This window comes from Triturus cristatus, chromosome 3_2, assembly GCF_964204655.1.
Source record: "Triturus cristatus chromosome 3_2, aTriCri1.1, whole genome shotgun sequence".
Classification (NCBI taxonomy): Eukaryota; Metazoa; Chordata; class Amphibia; order Caudata; family Salamandridae; genus Triturus; species Triturus cristatus.
In genome coordinates, this window is record NC_140584.1 from 692,483,484 (window position 1) to 692,505,839 (window position 22,356).

At 44.1% G+C, this 22,356-nt stretch overlaps 1 protein-coding gene across 3 annotated transcripts in view; it reads left to right on the forward strand.

The window, feature by feature from the left end:
* The window catches only part of RFTN2 (raftlin family member 2), a 428,987-nt gene that overhangs the window by 65,797 nt on the left and 340,834 nt on the right, over nt 1-22,356 (forward strand). For all 3 annotated transcript variants that reach the window (XM_085648739.1, XM_085648741.1, XM_085648740.1), the window contains exon 2: nt 29-212. In XM_085648739.1, the coding sequence (XP_085504865.1) occupies nt 29-212 (184 nt within the window). The remainder of the gene's footprint in view (nt 1-28; nt 213-22,356) is intronic.

A 22,356-nucleotide genomic window follows, 5' to 3' on the forward strand; every position in this document is an offset into this window, starting at 1 on the left:
TAATGTTACTCTCTCTTTTCCCTTTTAGCAATACCCAATCCTGAAGTCATCAAGATCAACTCTCTCTGTGATATACCAAATAAAGTCGAAGATTATTACATGAAAGGATATGTGATCAGGGCTGTTCATCCAGTCATCCTGTCCATCGGCCGGAGAAAGCATTTACCCGTCAGTTTCTTGTATCGTGCGGTATTAGCAAGGCTCAAATCAAGGTATGCAACGCATCTGGGGATTGCTACATCCAAACTGGGGTTAAACATTGACGTGTGCATGTAACAAAGGGATTCATGACACAGAAAGGACAGACCACATTTCTTTGTAGTAGAGAAAACAGTTGTACATGTCAAATATTTGTGTCCACTTTTGCCATGCTGGAAAAAGGGCAGCATAAAATGTCCCTGCACCCTACGGGCCGCACTGTGTGTTTGCTCCGGTATGTCCATCCCCTTCAAGCCATCGGCCCTGTCGGTCACTACCTTTTGAATAGAAGATGAGGGTAGCCACGGTATGGGAATTACTGTGCTTACATCATCTGCACGAGGTACCTCTACCCATTTCTTAATAAAGCCAGAGTAGTGGATTGATTTTTTTTAATGCCATCAATTGAAACCACTGTAAATCTGCATCGTTCTTTTTGAATACCTTGTTTTTGTGTGCGCCTTCGCTAACAGGTAGACATCTGGATCGTTCATCAGTTCATGTTTTTCTTGGTGTTATGTTCGTTGTGTGTTCCAGAGCTGTTAATGCTCCCAGTCAGATATTGACCTAATCCCGTTTGTTTGCCCAGGAAACTTCTGGGCCTGTTGGAAGGCAGCCATGGCACCATGATACAGACAGACCTTGAGTCTGGAGTCTGCCTGTCCACGGAAGAAATGAGCTCATAATGTCAGCAACCTATGTTATGTTACCATGGTGGAACGTTTCTTCAATTTTAGGCTAGAGCCCAGGAACAGAAGTCATCTTGTTTAGTTATTAGAGGGACAGCGCGTAGAAGTGTGTGAAAGAAAACCTTTTGCAAAGAGGGCACTGACCATTATTTTGTAAAATATGACAGCCACACTCCACTTCTCACACACAAACATGCACACAAATATGCTTACCACATTCTACACCCACTCTCGTCTGTCTCTCTTACTGGACGGGGCCCAGAACACTTGTTTATAGTATATGTTTGATAGGGCGTTGGGCGCAGTTAGGCCCATATTGGAGGTGCTGGTTGAAGTCCATGAAGTTCAAAGATGCACTTCAGACATAGTGTATAATAGACCTAGGTGTACATAGCTCCCATTTTAGAAGGGGGCAGTATCTAAATCTGACACTGCATTGTGGTTCATAGCAAGTGGATTTGTGGAGTTCCCATGCAATATGTCAAATGAGTACACCTAGAAGCAACGGAGACCAAACCCCTGACGGCACTGTTGAAAAACAGGATGTATAGCATGGGGGGTCTACATAGAAGCGAAGGAGGTAAAACTCCTACAGGTACTGTTAATTAACCAGAGTAGGAAAGATTACAGTAAGTAGGTCTAGGTATACATCCTGGAGAAATGTTCTTCAAAGAATTCTGGCCTGGGGCCAGTTAGGACTTTTAGGAAAACTAAAAGTATGGATTCCGCTCCAAGGGTGCTGGCATTGTCCTAACATTCCTGATTTATTTTATTATTATTTATTATGAAGTTTTATATAGCGCTAGCCAGACCCAGGGGTATCGGAGCGCTTTACAACCGTTTAATTGCATAGACCAAACAAACATTCACAGTAAGTACAATGAAGGTACCAGCACAATTGTAAAAAATCCCAAGACAATATTGGGCATGCACGTTGAGTTTCAGTGGGTTAAGTAACCAGTGTTAATGAGTACTAGTAGTGCCTTATCTGGGTGACCATAGTCTGGGGTCACACCCCCATCCAGGGAGTAATGTCATCAGCTCTTCTGCGTCTCATGTCCCTTCGCTAGGGACCGATCTAGGAAAAGATGTTTGAGTTGCTCTTTGAATTTTGCGAAGGAGGGGATAGTTCTGATGTGGGGGGGATAGCGTTCCAGATTTTGGGCGCGTTTCCCGCGAAGGATCGGGCTGCGGTTTTTTGTTTGCGTGCTTTCAGCGGGATGAGTAGTAGAGTGTTTGAGCTCCGGAGGGTCCTGGTTTGCCCTGGATTTTTGAGTTTTGGAGGCCAGGTATTCAGGTTTGCCTGTGTGAAGGGCTTTGTGGGTGAGGCAGGCTGTTCTGAAACTGGCACGCATTTCAACTTTGAGCCATTTTAGTTCTTTAAGTGCGGGTGAGATATGGTCAAATTTCTTCAGTCCTGTGACTATTCTAGCTGCTGCGTTTAGGGTTGTTTTAAGGGGGACCAGGTGTGCCTTTGATGAGCCTGAGAGGGTTGCGATCCCATAGTCTAATCTGGATAACACCAGTGATTGGGTAGCTTGTTTAAGGTCCTTGGCTGCGGTTTTTTGTTTGCGTGCTTTCAGCGGCATGAGTAGTAGAGTGTTTGAGCTCCGGAGGGTCCTGGTTTGCCCTGGATTTTTGAGTTTGGAGGCCAGGTATTCAGGTTTGCCTGTGTGAAGGGCTTTGTGGGTGAGGCAGGCTGTTCTGAAACTGGCACGCATTTCAACTTTGAGCCATTTTAGTTCTTTAAGTGCGGGTGAGATATGGTTAAATTTCTTCAGTCCGGTGACCATTCTAGCTGCTGCGTTTAGGGTTGTTTTAAGGGGGACAGTGTGCCTTTGATGAGCCTGAGAGGGTTGCGATCCCATAGTCTAATCTGGATAACACCAGTGATTGGGTAGCTTGTTTAAGGTCCTTGGCTGTGATGAAAGGTTTTATTTTGTTCAATAGCTTTAAGTTCAGGAAGGCGCTCTTGGAGGAGATCTTAATGTGTTTGGTCATATTGAGTTTGATTTTACAGAGTCCGCCAAGGTGATGTTTCCGTCAAGTGTGTCGATCGCAGATAGCCATTCTGTAATTTGAGGATTCTCTTCTTTGTTTGAGATGAGGAGTATTTCAGTCTTGTCTTGATTAAGTTTTAGGTGGTTTCTTGACAGCCAGTGTTTGACTTCTCTGAGCGTGTCATTGAGTCTCTGAATGTCATCAATGGAGGTGGTTTCCAGATAGATATGTGTGTCATCGGCATAAAAGTGGAAAGGGATGTTGGCTTTTCTGAGTAGGGTTGTGAGTGGTTCCATGTAAATGTTAAAAATGGGGAGAGCACTGACCCTTGGGGGACTCCCCTGCTAACATGATGTAGGTCAGACGTGAAGTTTTTGATTTTTATTCTTTGGGTGCAGTTGTGGAGGAAGGAGGAGAACCATTGTACGACCACCTCATCTAGACCTGCCCTTTCTTGAAGTGCCTTAATGAGGAGGTTGTGATGAACCGTGTCAAAAGCTGCCGATAAATCTAGGAGGATGAGAAGGCAGCATTTGTCCGCATCCAACGATTTGTGCATGTCATCAATGATGTTGAGGATCGCGGTTTCCATGCTACATCCCTTTCTAAAGCCCGATTGGTTGGCATCGAGTAGGTTGATGCTATCCGGGTGTTGAGTTAGTTGCAGGAGCACGCATCTTTCTAGGGTTTTGGATAGAAGAGGTAGATTTGAGACTGGTCTGTAATTATACCGATCTTTTTTGATTGTGGGACAGATCACATCACGTACTTATTGCGTGCTCATTAACTCTGAATGTGTATGCTTTTGTCATTTATTGATCCTTACAATTAGTCTTCTGTTGTCCCCAGACTTCATGTTTTGTTCTCCTCTACTCGCACATTTTGTATATATCATTAAAAATGAAATCAATCAATTTAGGTTGATACAGAAGGACATTTTAAATATTCTGTACCCACATAATGTGCTTTTGTGGTTTCTATATCTAATATTGATCAATAAGTATGGAAGCTACTAAAAACTTGCAGAAATTTTATTTTTCAATATTTTGTAATAGAAAATTTACAAAAACAGTTTATCTCATATCCCCTTTCTTCTCTTTTTACACCTATCCCCTATTCTACCCCTCTGCTTCTGTGCTGGGTCCATCTACCACTCCTTCCCCCGCCCATGCAGCTTTTAGATGCATTAACATCTATTGATTTCTTCCTCAACAAAGAATTTGTAGGCTAACCCACCTCCACAATACACAAAAGGGTCTCAGGATTACTAAGCCCTGGTGCCTTCCAGGATATTCAAGGAACTTATTATGTCAGCTTTTGCATTCTTCCCCTTGTCCTTACTTCCATGTTTCTGCCATTTCCTCTCCCCTCTTGCCCACTACTTTACAAGTCTCATCAAGCAGCCCTTAGTGCAATACATTATCTCCTACTAGATGAATTTTCAAAAGGCAGACTTGGTAGACTCTTCTAAAAGATTACATTTAGCTGCCGTGATAGCTTACTGCCAAAGTAGAGAACACAAGTGAATGTGCAAGATACCTTTGTTTGAGCCTTTGTGGAAGGCATAAAAGAGTTAGCCCTCTGAGAACATCACCAGTTCCTTCATTAGAGCTCAACATTGTCCTTACGTGGCTCATGGAGCACCATGCACATTGCGGTTCCTTTCATGAAATATGCCATCCTTGTTCCTCAATATATTCCCATCACAGAATTAGTGAACTGGAAATCCTAATAGTGAAGGGCCATTTATTCAAGCGCATAAAGATCAGATCATTATTCTAACATATCCACATTTTATGCCTATGGTCATCTCCCCATTCCATGTCAATTAAATCACTGATTTGTTAATTATTCCCCCGTCCATTGCGGAAAAGGCCATACTCTAGATCAGGGTCTCCAACCTTTTCTGTAATAGGAGCTACTTATGTTCAAGGAAAAACATTCAGAGCTGCTAATATTATTAATGTTGTAATAGTGACCACACATTCAAGATTACAGTAGTGGCCACGCCATGGAAGATTCTCCAGTATTGAATCTTTCATAGATTCACATGCTTGTACCTTCCCCGTCGTCATGGTGGGAGTCTCGCGGTAATTAGAAAAGAAGTAACATAGAAGTACATAGAGACCACCAAAAGGGAAATAAAAACTTTTATATTCGTCCTCATCATTAGGTCCAAACTTCGACCAATCAGAGACCAGCCCACAGACCTCATCTCCCCAGTCAGAGCCATCAGACCTCAGATTTCTAACCGCACGTCGTGTTCAAGGGAGCCTCCCTGAGCTCTGCTCAGTTTTTCAGTTAGTGAACTTTTGACCCTGCTTGAATTCTCCTCAAGGTATTGTGTTCTACCTTCTTTACTTTAAGTATGTCTGAGGGTTCTAAGAAGAGGCTTTTCAGACCTTGTAGATCCTGTGGCAAGCAAGGCTTTTTCCTGAAGATCCACATAAGGACTGCCTTTATTGCCTCTATCCTAAGCATACAACCAAAGACTACATTTTGCAGAACCTTCTCAGCAAAGACACTAAAGGATAGAGAGGCCAGGTTATTATTATGGTTCCAGAAAAAGAAATCTAAATCAGAATCTGGATCTGATGTCAAAGAAAGCACTGGGCCATCTTCAATTGAGAGAAAGCGTAAAAATGAGGGCTCTACCTCATTAAAGGCTGATTTGAAGAAATTAAAGGCAGAAAAATCCTCATCTGCCGAAAAGACAGCCATTAAGCCTAAAGATTCAAGCCTGAAGAAAACATCTGCTGCCTCTCTGCTTGTCACACCTCTCAAACAGGCCTCGTTGACGAAGAAAACACAGTTGACGGACCCATTGTGGAAACGTGTAATATTTTACTTAGCATAAGCGACAGCCCTTTTGGCTGTGGTGTCCATTTCGTTTCCTTCGTAATTCTTCCGTCCTCTGCTGCTCGTCTTTTCACTCTGCTTGTGTTATCTATTTTAGTTGACTTCCTGACTCAGCTAAAGCAATGTACGTGCTGGGGGTTTGTAGCTGCCAGTGCACCTGGTCTAAGATGTTAACTGTTGACCATTTACTGCTGCCATAAGCATTTCTGCTGCCCCTCCCACTTTGCTGACCAAGTGGTTATTCATTTGCCCTTGTTTGCTGATAGCTATTTCTAAAACGTGTTCTTACCATTTTTGTCCATATGCCTACATTGCAGAAAACTGGTATAAAAGGGACGATGGTTTGTGAATTCAGTGTACTACCTCCTGCAGCACTTGAGAGTGTTGTGTGGACGTGTTCCCACTCATGAATAAACTTGTTATTTATTCCAACTCTAGTGCAGATCTCTATTTTGTTGGTCTTTGGACCCGTGGACAAGAGGGTGACTCTGCACCAGTGTGCCCACTTTTAGGCACATTTCCACAGTTAGCGCCCGACACGTGGGGCCCCATCGGAGACGCGGCTGTCCGAAGGAGTGGTCTCGACGGAGAATTGAAATATTACTGAGGAAGCGCACTGCATGAGGAGACCCTTGTCTTTGCAGGCTGACGTGACTTTTCCAGTTTTCGCGATTTGACCCTCAAGTTGGTTGCCGGTCTCGATTGTGGTTTCCTTTGGCGTAATTTTGCATTGACCATTAGGTCGACCAGAGATCGGCAGGTGAGAGTTGGAGACTTCTGTTTGGTAAGGTCGCTGAAGCAGCACTCTTGGTTTGTTTGGCCTAGGTCTTTTGGTTTGGATTTGTTATTCACTTTTTGCATAAATTGAAGGTAGGTAATGTGGAATTTTTCGCCTTTTGGAATATTTGTTTGGAGTAGTAATACTTTACATATATTTGCAAAACATGCCTGTTCTCAGCACACTCCGTAAGTGGTGTTGCTGCTCATGCGGTACCAAAGTGAGCTTGGAACATAGTCAGCTGGCTCCCCTAGAAGGGACACTGTATGTCAAATATGGTATTTCTTCCATAATGTACGGTACACTGTGGAACAAATACACAAAAAAAGATTCTGATCTACAGTGGCCAGTGAATGGGTCATTCGATTCTAAAAAGGTTCAATATGTAGAGCAGTGTTTATTTAAAAGAAAAAGACGACAGGATATGTCTGATTGTGTGCGTATGTGGGAGAAAGAAGTGCGAGAGAGAGCAAAGAGAGCAGAAGCTATATCAGAAAAAGAACAACAAAAAACGATATATCAAAAAGCGCTAGAATTAAAAGATAAAGAAAGAGAAGAAAACAATAGAAAAAGAAGATAGGGAAAGTCGATTAGAGGTAAATGGCCAGTACCCTATTAGGCGCCCTATTTATCCCATTCTTAATAAACCTCAGGATGACTGCATCCTATTAGAACACCCCCCACCCCCGTATACATTTCCCACTCTAAGTGCCCCTGATGAGTTTTTCTAACGATGAGCATTTGTCTTCAGACGACAAAGAACAAGGTAAGCAAGATTGGCGACCGACTCGCTCTACGTTGACTAAAGAAGAAAAAGATAAATTAAAAACCGCTACAAGAGAGGAGGCTCGTCGGCCTCACACTGCATCTGTGATCGTAGCTATGGTTCAACAGTGGCAAAATATAGAGCAATTTTATTTTGTAGAAAAATTTGTTTGGGAGGTAATATTTGATTATAGACAAATTTCTCAGGAATTAGAGCCAAAGGATATAAATACTGATTATAAACGATTAACAGATGGGACTTTCCCTTTTTCGGCCTTATCTGATATGATTAGACGAGTGGTTGAAATATTGGACGCAACATTGCGTTTACGAAAGAAGCGAGAATTAGCTAGAAAACAGAAAGGTGTAGAAACAGTTCAATCCCCAGCACTGAAAGTAGAGGCTTCGGTGCATGAGGTTGCACCTGTTAGTAGTACAGTTACTATGAAACCAATGTGTGAAGCTGCACCCCAGTATGTTCCTCTGAAGGGTGCAGGAACCAGTGATGATAAAACTTCGGATTATGCAAAAGGATGTTTTATATATATTTGGGTTTACAGTCCTTGGAGTAGACCAGATGTTATGGCTCTTAAAGCTGCTTTGCCTGACCCCCGGAACAATCCCGCCGCCTTCTATGAGGAGGTGGAAGGAGCCATTAGCTCTTGAACTATGACCTTGCCAAGTATTGATATGTTCTTTGGACTTATTTTGCCCCCTGATATGTGGAGAACAATACGTAAAATAGATGATAATGTAGCATATGGTGATACTTGGTAACATTTAGAAGAAATAGATGCGGAAAGGGAGCCTGCGCAGAAACCTCAGAAGGAGATATTAGATCTTCCTAAAGCTATTGTGACTAAGTTAAAAACTCTCATACCCCCTAAGAAAATAGATTTGACTACATTAGCGTCCTGTAAACAGAAAAAGGATGAGATAGTTTCTGATTTCTTTTTAAGATTTGAAGAGACATTCCATGATTTTAGTGGTCAGTCACTAACAAATGATACGGGTAAGCATTTATTTGTTGACAAATTTGTCGCTAATATGTTACCGGAAATAGCTAGTCGCCTAAAGGCTAGCGAGAGTTTTTGGACCACGTCTTCCCCAGTTTCCCTTTTAACTACGGCACAATATTGTGAGCGACAGGACCAGGAAGTGAAAGGCAGGGAGGGTAAGAAGGTTAAAGAATTAAAGACAAAAGTTATGTTGGCTCAAGTATATGGTCCATCATTTAGGGGAGTTGGAAGAGGCGGACGTGCAATGTATACACCTGGAGTGCCCCCCTCTCCCTCGAGCAAATTTGTCCCCTGATCAGTGTGTTTATTGTAAAGAGACTGGGCATTGGCGTTCTGAGTGCCCTCTTTTGCTAGGTCAGCAGTACCAACGGGGAAGGGGTAGTATGAGAGGACGCCCAGGGAATTCAGGATACAGGGGGGATACAGGAGCTCATCCCAGGTTTGAGGCAGTTGAACAAGGACCAAATTACTCTAATACTTTTGATAGACGAAATCAATATAAAATGTCTGATTATTCTGCTGGTGCCCTTGCAGATTCCGATTATGCATAGGGATGCCTAAGATGGGGTAAGGAACCGGTTGAGGTGCCAGTAGATCAAATGGGTCCTTATGTTAACGCAAACATCTTGGGATCTACTAATCGGTTTCTGGTTGACACAGGGGCTACCCGTAGTGCTCTGTGTAATAAATTGGTTCCTAGGGCTCCCCTGTCCTGCACAATGATAACATCCATAGGATTCGATGGGACACCTACACCTAGCCCACTTTCACAGCCACTTGAATTCAGACTTGATAAATTCACTGCAGCATGTCCATTTTTGCTTTCCCCTACCACACCGGACAACATTGTGGATATCGATATGCTTAAATATTTTCGTGCCACAATACGTTGTTCTCCGGAAGGTGTGCATGTTATTTTGAATGACAATAATCCAATTGTTGAGCGATCTTGTCTTATCAATGAGGATGTCACTCAGGCGTTCTTACCTAGTACTTTGTGGGCTAAATCCGATACTGATGTGGGTCAAATGGTTATTCCACCTGTACATATTCAAGTAAAGCAGGGTGTTTCATTGCCTCGACTGCCCCAATACAAAATATCCAGAGAAGGTGAAGAAGCATTAGCACACTTTGTTCAAGATTTGATTAAAGTGGGGGTAGTGGAAGAAGCCCCCTATAATACTTGCAATAGCCATATCCTGCCTATTTTGATAAAAGACACACTAAAATCTACAGATTCGTTACTGATTTGCGAGAGGTTAATTGTAGTGATCCAAAATCCAGTAGTTTCTGATATCACTACACTTCTCACTATAGTCCCTCCTACTGCCACTACATTTTCGGTGATCGATTTGAAGAATGCTTTCTTCTCGATACCCATTCACCCTGAAAGCCGCTATCTTTTCGGATTTACATTGAAAAATAGATCATTCCGGTTCTGTAGAGCTCCACAGAGCTATACAGGAAGTCCTAGTATTTACAGTCAGGCATTAAAAAGACAGTTTGATTCCTTTCCTGTACCAAAAGAGGTGGCTCTTATCCATTACGTCGACGACATCTTGTAGCTGCAGATACCCCTGAGCAGTGTGAAGAAGGAACACTGTTATTGTTATCCTTTCTTACCCTGCATAATCACAAAGTCTCGCAAAAGAAATTGCAATATTTTAGGCAGCAGGTTACCTATTTAGGTCACCTCCTGTCTAAGGAGGGACATGCACTCACATCAGACCGCATTCAGACTATTTTAGATATTCCTGTGCCCCGTACTGAGAAGGATGTTCGTGCACTGATTGGCCTCACTTCTTTTTGTAGGCAGTGAATCCCCAGTTTTTCGCACATTATTAAACCTTTGTTGGCCCTTTTGACTAAAGACACTCCGATGACCCTCCCATGGACTGCTGAGTGCCAGAGTGCCTTCCAAAAGTTACGCCAAGCCCTTTGTTCTGCACCAGTATTAGGTACTCCAGACATGTTGATCAGTGACTATTTGTCCCAGTTAACTGATAGCTTGTCTTCTATTTATCAGCATGTATGGGAAGCCCTTCCAGACAGGTCGTAGGGTGATGGCCACGATCTGCGGCCTGGTGACTTCATCCTGACCAAGTCGTTTCAACGTACCAGTTCCTTGTCACCTCTTTGGAGCGGACCAGAACTAGTCCTCCTGGCTACCAGAACTGCAGTGCGAGTGACCAGCCGGAAAAATTGGGTGCATACCTCCCATTGTCGAAAGGTTCTGCATGCCCTTGTGAGCCCAGCTGCGTTGACAAATCACCGCGACATCCTGGTCACCGAGAAAGGACGAGCTGCGTCACCTGAAAGACCTGAGGAAGTCTTCCCGATCCACACGATCCCTGGTACATCTAGATATCTGCTTTGATCCAGGAACAAAGACATTTAATCGCAGAAAGAGACTGTTTGAGCCACTGTCCTTGGTGGTTAAAGACTGACTACAAAGGGGGGTAGCCTTTTAGTGACTACTCGTCTCAACGTTAGTGAAGAAACCAACGCCTTCCCAGGACCTTAGGGCACCATCTGTTTTGTTGTTTGCCGACGAGATGAGCATGCCCGAGGAGAAGAAATCGAATGCTGAAAAAATCTGTAGCAAATACACAATGTTTGTTACAGGACTAACTTTAACTGCTGTTAGCATTGCTGTGATAATGTGGATTGTGGAGGAAGTAGCTCCGGCTCAAAACTTACTGACTGCTACTACTCCTGTCCCCACTGAATAATATTATTTCACTCTTCCCTATCATGAGAAGAAGCACCGAATGTTGTATCTCAATAAAACTTTCATACAAATGTTGCATCATACTCATAATGCTACGAACACTACCAACTGCTGGGTATTTGGAATGATGCCAGCTCGTCAGAAGAAGGAAGGAACGCCTTTCATTACCTTGCCATTCTCACATAATGGCTCCTGTAGAGCCTGGTTCGCACTGTTGTGGGCCTCTGAAATTGCTATTACTCTAGCTGATGTAAGAGGACTTAATGCAAAACTTAATAAAGTTTGTTACCCCGATGAGGAAGGGGACCCACAAGCCAAAGGAACTTTATGGGAAATGGAGGAGTATCGCAAAGGAAATTCCTCCACACGTTATGTATTCCCCAACACTCGAACGGCCAAGGGTAACAGGCCTTCTGTTATCGCTGTTACTAGAGCCCGAGCAAATCTTGGTGTGAGCAGTTTTGGTAGTATCCCAATGGGAAAAAGTGACTGTACTACAGTATTGAACATTACTGGAACAAACAATAGCGGTTTTCTGTCTTCACACACCACTTATTTCATTTGCGGAAGTAAAGGCTACTACCATCTACCACTTGGATGGTCCGGAATATGCTATGTGTCCTTCTTGCCTTCGCCTGTGTTCTTAGCACCTGCATCTTATCATAAAGATCAAAACCTGTTTAATGGCATTTCCTTGAACCGATCCAAAAGAACTATAAATAATGATGAAGTGGATCAAACTGACACTGCATTACAGCAATATGTTGGTTTTAATTTGGGACTCTTTTTCTTCGTTGGTGCAGCTTTAAATAGCAGGAAAATCATATGCTTAACCCGTGTAGTTGAGGCAGTGACTAATCAAACAGCAATGGCTCTTTATTCTTAATCTTATGTACAACTCCAAATTACGAGAATTGTGATTTTGCAGAATAGAATGGTGCTAGATGTTATTCTAGCTGATCGTGGTGGAGCATGTCGCATTATCGGTAGTAGCTGCTGCGTGTTTATACCTGACCACTCCCCTTTTGTTTATGATGCTATTTCCAAAATGCATAAAATAGCTACTGAGTTACATCAAGACTCAGGAACATGGACTTCGGCTGGATGGTTCTGGAACATATTTTCTGTATAGGGTTTGAAAATATTGTCGACTTATTCATAATTATTGCAATTCTCTTTTCTTGTTGTTTATCTATGCAATGTGGGTCTATGCTTTGTTCCTTCTGTATTTCCACTTGTACTACTTGTCTACCAGCTAAAACGAATGTCCAAAATGTAAATGCCCGTTCAGCGATGGAACGAGATGTCAATGAAATAATGTTAATTGACAACTATGATGTTTATCATACCCCTTTTGAAGCAGAAGAAAATGTCTTAGCTTATGCTAAAAGGGTTGTATGTGGAAACGTGTAATATTTTACTTAGCATTAGCGACAGCCATTTTGGCTGTGTTGTCCATTTTGTTTCCTTTGTAATTCTTCCGTCCTCTGCTGCTCGTCTTTTCACTCTGCTTGTATTATCTATTTTAGTTGACTTCCTGACTCAGCTAAAGCAATGTACGTGCTGGGGGTTTGTAGCTACCAGTGCACCTGGTCTCAGATGTTAACTGACGATGGTTTGTGAATTCAGTGTACTACCTCCTGCAGCACTTGAGAGTGTTGTGTGGACGTGGTCCTACTCATGAGTGATTAATAAACTTGTTATTTATTCCAACTCCAGTGCAGATCACAATTTTGTTGGTCTTTGGACCCGTGGACAAGAGGGTGACCCTGCACCAGTGTGCCCACTTTTAGGCACATTTCCACACCATCGTCAAGAACTTCTTCTAAATCTCCGACTTCTGTGGCGACGACTACTTCGTCGACGGCCGTGGCGATGGCATCGTCGACGAGCACAGTGATGATGATTTTATCGTCGATGGTTTTGTTGACGGCGTTGTCGGTGACGACAACAACGTACTCTGTGTCGACAATCGCTTCTACAACTTCATTGACCGGGACACCGTCGACGAGAGTTTTGACGAGCACTCCGTCGACGGCAGTGTTCAAAAAACCTTCTCGGCAAGTATCGACGACGATTACTATCAGACGTGTTAGGTCGTCGACGGTCCCGTCGACAGATACAAAAAATCTGCATTTAGTCACAAAATCACTGGGATTGACACCATTGCCTAAAATATCACCATTGCTTCCTTCTCACCTTCTTGGTACGGAGGATTCGGGACGAAAGTCATTTTGGTCCCATTTACAGTCTTTCACAACTTAGAGTCAGATGCCAGGACACTGATGAGGAAGAGGAAGAGCAAGGGCAATCAGAATATATGGAGAGAGATTGTTCATTTTCTGGACGTTCTCAGGTCCAACGTTATGTCTCTTTTCAGGAGCACTATCCTTATGAGGCTTATAAAGCACATCAGGAGGTTCGGAGAGATTCCATGCTGGTCCCACTCTCCTTGGTCACGGACCTTAGACATATGTTAAACAACTATTATAAAAGATTTCCGGACTCTCATACTCCCGTTCCATTGACACCTGGCGGTCCAGGTATGCAAGTTGCTCCGCCTCCTCCAGTTGTTACTCCACCACCTGTGGCACAGGTTGAGAAACAGGCTCTGTGGTGTATAACAATACAGGATGATTACATCGAAAGTGAAGCAGACGATCAACCAGAAGATGGTGAGCTCACCCAAGATTCGGACCTTCTTGGCCAAGAATGGGACGATTATGTGGCTCCATCTTCACCGTCGCTTTCCCCTCCACCAGCGGCCACCCCTCCACCCGGGTGATATCGGGGGCTTTCATGAAGTGCTTGAGAGAACTTCTAAAAGGTTTTATTTGCCCCTGCCTGTGGTGCAAACCAAATGTTTTCTTTACGATTTTAAAGATGCATTGAAGAAATTAGTTAAATCTATTCCGATTGTACACTACATTTGGAGTGAGGGTTTGAAGATAATGAAGAACCCAGCCTCCGTTCCTGCTGTGTTGGTGAGGATGGAGAAGAAATACAAGGCGCCTGATTCTGCTCCAGCAGGCTTAATTGACCATCCTCGCCCGGATTCAGTGGTAATGCGGGCTGCTAAGAGGCGTTCCAGGAATCCTCAATCTCCTTGTTCGGTGCCTCCAAACAGGGAAGGCAAATGCTTGGACAGCATCAACAAGCGTACTGCAAGCCTGTGCACACATCAGAGTTGAGTGCAGAGGGAGTACTCTTTATCTTAAGAATCTAGGAGAGAACATTCAATGTACATAAGATTAAGAATAAAAATACGATGAACAATTTTGAGTGTTATGTTCTTCTTTTACTCCTGAACGGTTGCACGGCCAACACGTGTTTCGTCTGGGGAAGGGCGAACGACCATCCCAACGCATGCGTCACATCGCAAGCGTTTACGTTGCGTGCCGTCACAACGCACGCGACGTTACGACGCGTACGTTCACTATGCATGACGTTACATTGCAGGCGCCATTAGATCGCGGGAGCCTTTAAAAAACGCAGGTGCCGGGGCACGGACGGCGAGGAGACAACGCTGGAACCACGACGGGAGACAGGTAAGGATAGGGTTTAGGGTAGTTATGGGGAGTGTAGTGGAGGGGAGGGTTTTAGGCTTTAGGGCTTAGGGTTAATAGTAGGATATGGTAGTGTTTTAGGCTTTAGGGTTAGGGCTCAGGGTTAGGAGTCGAATTTGGTAGTGTTTAGGCTTTAGGGTTAGGGCTTAGGGTTAGGAGTCGAATTTGGTAGTATTTAGGCTTTAGGGTTAGGGCTTAGGGTTAGGAGTCGTATATGGTAGTGTTTAGGCTTTAGGGTTAGGGCTTAGGGTTAGGAGTCGTATATGGTAGTGTTTTAGGCTTTAGGGTTAGGGCTTAGGGTTAGGAGTCGTATATGGTAGTGTTTTAGGTATTAGGGTTAATGTTAATGTATGATACTCTTTTTACTGTTTACGTCTTAGGGTTGAGGGAAGTCTCAGGGCGTTGTACTGTGTTTGGGTGGCCGTTAGGGAGAATTTTGCGGTGTGATAGAATGCGTGGTCTTTGTGTGCGTTGTAAAGGTCTTTTGCATGCATGTGAGGGCGCAGTGCGATGGTATGGTTTGCGTGGTGAATGGATGCGATGTAACGGTGCGTGCGATGTGAGAAATGCGATGTAATGGTGTGCGTTGTGTTTGTTTGCATTGCATCCTCATACATCCCTGGAGAAGTACCCCAAGACTTCTTCAGGGCTATCAGGCAATGCCAAAATGGATCTTGATTCTCTCTGTCGGTTGTACTTCCGTCCCGGCTGGTTGAAGCAAATGGGTGTAATCCAAATGTTGAGGGGTCCAGGGTTCAGACCAAGAGGTGGAGCCAAAGTATGGGCTTCACTCAAAACCGATTATACTTCGGTCCCGGCTTTGGTGAAGGCGTTAGAGTAGTGCGGTCACAAATGGTCCAGAGTGGGGACCATGGGATGAGGCCAATCAATGGGCTACTCTGCAGAGTGTGCGCTGTCTGTCAGTGACGATCCAAGACGCTGCGATTCTTAATTCTTAATCTTATGTTCATTGAATGTTCTCTCCTAGATTCTTAAGATAAAGACTACTCACTCTGCACTCAACTCTGACGTGTGCACAGTCTTGCAGTAATTTTGTGTGACCTTTTTCTATAATTTAGGGGGTATAGGGTGGTTCCCTCTCTTGTCAGCACCTTCTCACATACATCCAAACCGAAGACACGCACACTCGTTGCAGGCGCCATCCTCGAACCACATACGTACAAAACCCTGTCTCTTAACCTCATTAGCATCAGCAAGCGATTCACTACTATGGTGGCTACTGCTATTAAGGCCTCTAACACCTTAGCAATCTTGGGGAGGTATGACCGTCATTTATGGTCAGACCTGGCTCCTCTTCTCAAATTCCTTCCTGATGATAAAAAGAGAGAAGCAAAAGATCTTTTGCAGGAGGGGGCTAAAGCGTCTTCGGAGGTAATTGACTTCGCAATGGATCTATCTTCTATTGCTTTCAGACAAATGGCAGGTGCCGCAGTCCTTCGTGGACAGGGCTGGCTTAGGGCGACAGCTTTCTGCCCCAAAGTCCAATTGAAAGTGTTGGACATGCCCTTCGATGGGGAAAACCTTTTTGGAAAACACGTAGATGAGGAACTGCAAGGCATCAAGAAGGATACAGAAACTGCACGTTCCTGGGGTACATTACAACAAAGGCGTTTTTGTTCCTTTCGTGGAGGTAGAGGAAGAGGTCAGTTTCAACAAAGAGCGTCTTATCAATCCTACAGATATCAGCTATATGGTCAGAATTACAGATCGCAATATGGAGGACAGCAACAGCAGCAATTTCGCTCCTCCAAAATGTCTTACAATCAGCAATCAGCTAGACGCAAGCCTGCAGGACAAGGAAAGTTACAGGATTCCTCAAGACGTCAGTGACGGTTATCTCCCACCAGCCACCACATTTCGATCCCAACACCTTTGGTCTCATCGGCTCTCTCCATTTCTAAATCAATGGCAAACCATAACGAAAGACAAATGAGTGCTGGACATTATCTAACATGGCCACACCTTGGAATTTGGCCGCAAGCCTCTTCGAACTCCGCCTCGAAGAAAAATGCATCACCCGCATTTGTCATCACTACGGCAAGAAATTTCGACTCTACTAAAGAAAGGGGCGATAGAAAGAGTGCCTTTCGGACAACGAGGGAAAGGCTTTTACTCCAAGATTACTGGCAGTGATCACCCCATTGTGTGTCAGACAGGGTTGCCAGCAGTGATGTAGAAAAGCTTTTTTCAAGTTGGACGTGATAGCGAAAGCTGCAGTGCCCCTGACACCAAAGTAATAATATCAGTAATGTTGCAGAATTTAGAACTCGAATATGTCAGGACCCGTATTAATAAGTAATGTATTAATAAGTAATGTATTCATCATGCTTCCCCATACCTCTAGGTCCTCCAAAACCTTATCTCGCCTAGATATTTTGAGATGTACTTCTTCAGCTAATGCCCACTCCATACTACCCCCTTATCCATACATCTATCTATATCAGATCCACGCAGGCCCAGCCATACAATAGCTGTACTTCTTTTCACCAATACCAATGTCAGTTGTAAACAACCGATTTTGCATTTTAGATTTGTTTCGGTCTGGTGTTAGCACCCAGTAAGCCTTGGTCTGGACGAAGCATGAAGTGGACTTCAGTAGCCTTATGTAGCCTCTCAGATGCTTCCTTTCAAAAATCTGTAACTTTCTCACCGGTCCATGTAAGGTGGAAGAAGGAAGCCTCGGTCTTGCTACATCTAGGACTGTGGTTGGCTTACCAGGGTAAATTCTACTTAGCTGTGTTAGATACATGCAGTGGAGGTAATTAAAATGCAACAAATTAAATTACTCTTTGCAAGACACTTAGGCACCAGTCGGAAAGCCTCTGTCGTAAGCTTTTCAGACCGCGGTCAGCGGCTTTCCAACCGACACGTTGGTTCGTGGTCCGACCTCCGAATTACTATATCGGCACTTGGAGCGTGATCTGGTCGGTCATTCCGACGATGTCGGTTTCCCACAGCCTTTCTGTGCCTGCCTGTCCGACAGGGAAAGGACGTTGGAAAGCTACTTTGGGGGCCCCTAGCAAGGACCCTTTGCCTCCACTGCCTACGGTTGGTGGCTGAGGGGGTACCTAGGGTGCCACCCTGTAAATCCATGCACTGTGTGGCAGGAACCATTGGGTGCCTGCCACATGGTGCAGGGTTTTACACTCACCCCCATTTCTTCATGGGAGTCTGTATTACAGCCGGTTTACAGCTGTTACACAAGCTCCCATAGGGAAATGGGAGTATCCGACCGAACAGTTTTCAGTCGCATCGCAATCAGGCGGTTGGAACCACTGACCAGAGTTCGGTCGTCCCGAGTCTGAGACGTTGTCAGTCGGAGGCAACTCCCACCCACATCGTAATAAGCCCCTTAGTGTCATGGTTAGTAGGGAACACCTTTGATATTGTCACGTTTTCCCTCTGACGATGACAGATCGATGAAAAAGCCTGACGTGCTGTACCTGCTCCCCAGTTATTGAAATTTACTAGGTACTACTTTTTTCTAATTCTTTTCAATGTTATCTTATATTAGCCAGAAGGACGTGAATCATTATGTGGCTCTCTGGCACTTTTTGGTCCCTTGAATATAATTGTTAGGAAGAGACCACCACAGATAACCCCGCAGCTACAGGTCCCCGTGGACACAATATGTAAATATAATGCTGTAGGAAAGAAATGGCAGTGGGCACAGATGGGGACAAAATAATTGGGGAAATACAATAGGACCAGATGGGATGCTTCTGGACCTGGAAACACATTCGGAATATGTTAGCAAAGAAATTAATACAGTTTTAAAATAGAAAAAATGCAATTATCACTGAAAACGGCATTTAAATATTACGTACACCCTACAAGGCCTGGGTACTGCTGGCCCACAGCGGGTGAAGGAGACTGGTCCCATTGGTAACTCGAATAAAGTAGTACAAAGACCAAAAAGCAAGGACTAATACTAGCCATGGCTTACCCAAGTCAAGGGAAAACAACAAACTTTGACAAGGGAGAAGCTGGGTGATGATCTGCATGGAAGAACAGACACCCCAACTAGTTGCAATATTGCTAGGTAGTGCACTTCTCTATCCATGACCTTTTATACTGTCACCTCCATTGATGACACAGAATTGGAAAGGAGAGGATCACACCCCTCTTAGGTGGTGCCATATTTGATGCGCATTATTCTATGTGCAGACCTTGTTTTAGTAAAAGAAGGGCGTCATCTTGGAAATAGTTTAAAAAAAGAGTTTGAAATCCCTGTTTCAAGGCCATACCAGACCCTGACGCCATATCCTCCAACTCCTATGGAATTGCTGTCTATCACCACAATGCCGAACCTAATGTTAAACCAACCAGCCAACCCCTTTCAGATTCCTGACACAGCACAAGTGTAAGTTTTTACAGTAATATCAGAGATTTTCACGTCTGGCCGTTAGATGAAAATGTGCCACCTTCCATAACTTACATCTCCATAGTTGTTGGTTTGGGCCTTGTGACACTTTGGTGTTTATCGAATAGTAACAGCCCAGCTCCTGTCCTATTGGGATGGGTGGTTTTGTGGTATTGAATTTGGGGGTTGGTAGTTAGTCTTTGGCAGCACTGAATTTGAAACCTCGTCTGGCTTGCATGAACAGTGATGCATGACTCATGGATGACTGCTGAGCAATGTTGGTAAACAACTTGACACTGCTTGGTATATCTTCTAACCGTAACGACTGTGATGATGAAGAAGGATGGAGTGGTAATAGCCTTGTAGCCATGGTTCTCATTGCACAGGTTTCTATACTTACCCTTCACTGTCTAATTTTGCCTCCCTCACTCCTTTTTATGTGGTCAGTGTCTTTCACTATTGTGGTACTATTTGGGCATCACAAATAAGATTCCGAGGTGCAGGGTCTTCCATTTGTATCCTCAGTGAGCGAGGCAGGGAGTCCCTATTTCTATTAGATTTAAATGGAGAGCACAATTGCTCATTCCTGGATATGAGACATCCTAAAAGTGTAAGCAATGTGACAAGGAATAGTACAACCGAGTAACTGTGTGTATTTTGAAGGTGATCATACTGTCACAAATCTCTATTATTTTTACACCTTCTGGATGGGATAACAAAATATGATTTAAAATAACTCACTTTCAGATTACAAAGATATGGTTTGATATAATTAATTGTCGCTTGTGGCTAAACTGCTACACGACAGGGACCAGGATAAGGCATTACAGGAGGCACGCCGACTACTGTCATTCGTGGTTAAATGAGTTTGGCCTCACCTACTCCTTTCTGTTTTCCAACAAGCTCCGGGTTGTTTTCTGCAAATAAATTCCACGTCCTCGATCCTTTGGTGACCTGAGACTAGGCGGAGCCGCCATCGGGCATGAGCCATCCTTTGACTCAGGAAAAGCACACAATGCCACAGAGTAGGCAGAGATATGTGGACGATCTGCCTGCGGAAGTGTTGGCTTTGTGGCTAGTGGCTTGGCCTCATTGCAGGCAAAGATGGACAATGACAGGCAATCAGCATTCAGAAACGGTAACATGCAAGTATGGCTTGTTTCACACCACTGAGCCTCTGGACTGAGCCATCAATGCTGAACCCCTCTACATCTCACACTTCTCTGCTGAGGTCACCAATCCCCCCTGATGTTACACCTCACACTACTAATGACCTGCTTTAAATCCTCAAGAGAATGATTTTCAGGGCTTATCCTCCTCCCTTCCTTCCCTTTAGCTGCCGGCTGGTAACCCCAATTACCTTCCTGTCTTGACAGTTGGCTCAGGTCATCACTGTAGTCGCGTAACCATCAATAAACTAAATTCCCTCCTGTGGAGCTCACATTGGGGCGATTTCCCCTGCAGCATTATTATTACCTACATACATCCCTATAGGCATTCTTCCAAATTAGCGAGCCACTTCTGCTTGAAGTGGACCAACACCAGTTGTTGCAGTGTGTGCCTACAGAAAGATACACACTTATTGTAATGGTTTGTACAGGGGCTGTTTGCCCTCCGCCCTATGTAGTCTTGTTAACGATAATGTTTCCTTTCCTTTTTAAACTCTTTTTATTGCACATTTGGCACAGCACAATACGGTACAAACATGTATATAATCATCGTATCTTAACAAACAATCATTTTGTAGTCACTAAACATCCCAAGTATCACTCCCCCACCCGCCTCAGAAATTGTGTCATGCATTAACTCTAGTGACTTGTTCCCCTGTGCTCCCGGGGCGGTGCAGATGTTGCCTCTATACGTGTTCCATTTCCCCCAAACCTTGTTCTCTTTTTTGGGGCATCCTCTTTTTTGTAAACAGCCCGCACAGCTTACATGCACCAATCGACATCTCGCTCCCATTCTATTATTGTTGGTGGTTTAGAAACTCCCCATCTCTGGGCGATGTTAGGCTTCGCAAGTATATAACCTGTGGCCGCCCACAGTTGGTCCATGTGACTTAATCTGTGGCATCCCAAATATTAAGCAAGCACGTCTTGCGGGACAATCTGGGTCATCCCGCACGCCTCACTGACCACCCTGTTAACCGCTTCCCAAAATATCTGAATAATTGGGCAGTACCAGAGTGTCTACCCACACCTCTGTTTGCATTCTGCATTACTGCTTCGACCCATCTTGATTAGTGTGGTGCATGTGATGTATGTGGGTGCAAAATCTTTAGCTGGAACAGTTGCAGTTGTGATGGAATAGCCACCTCTTGCGGTGAGGAGATCGCATCACGCCAATCCTTTTCCTATAATCCCCCCAGGTCGATATGCCAGCGTGTAAATAGGCACTCTAGCGGGTCTTGTGAATTGTTAATTATTTTCCTATAAGTGAGTGACATTAATTTAAGTTCCATGGGGTCTGCGAGCAATCTGTCCTCAAGTGGTGCAGACTCCGGGACCTCGTCTATTTCTTTGGTTGCCTCCTGCAAGGCATGCCGTATTTGCAGGTATTGGAAGTTTTCATGTGTGGACAATTTATATTCCTTTTGTAGTCCTGCAAACATCAGTATGTTTCCTTTCTTTTGCAGAATACCTTTGACGATGCATTACATCGTGTGCTATAACAGCGCCGTCGTTACAACGATTGCGTTGTTAGTATGCAATGCATTTACATCGCAAGTCCTTACAATGTCTTGCACTAGGGGGCGTGCTGGACTTAGGAATAGTATTATTAACTATTCCTACTCCAGTTTGCGCAACAGTAGGGAAGGTGTTGGAATTCATTTCCAATACCTCAGCGCCCCCTAGTGGAATTCATTGTAAAGACTTGCAATGTAAATGCATCGCGTACTAACAACGCGTCGTTGTAACAACCCCGTTGTAAAGGTATCGCAGTGTAATGAACGCGTTGTAAAGTTTGTTTCCCACCTTTGACACTTCAGTTCATAAACATTCAGATTGGGAATCATACCTCCCTTGTAGTGCATCCTAACCTTTCCCATCACCCCAGAAGGTCTCTTACACACCGCACAACATGTATGATGCTCAGCGATTGTAACTTCCTTACGTGGAATATCAGAGTCATGAATACAGCTATCAAGCGCAATGCTATTTGAGATGCAATGGGACGCTCATAGTGCTCTTACAGGAGTCGTGTGTCATTGAACCAGAGATAAAAAAAACTCCAGAGGTGCTGGCAGCAACAGTTGTTTTCTGCAAACTATTCAGCACTGGAATGGATAAAAACTGAGGTCCGATTTCAACCATGTGACACCATCCTAGATAAGAAGGGCAGATAGGCTTTGGTGGATGGGACGCT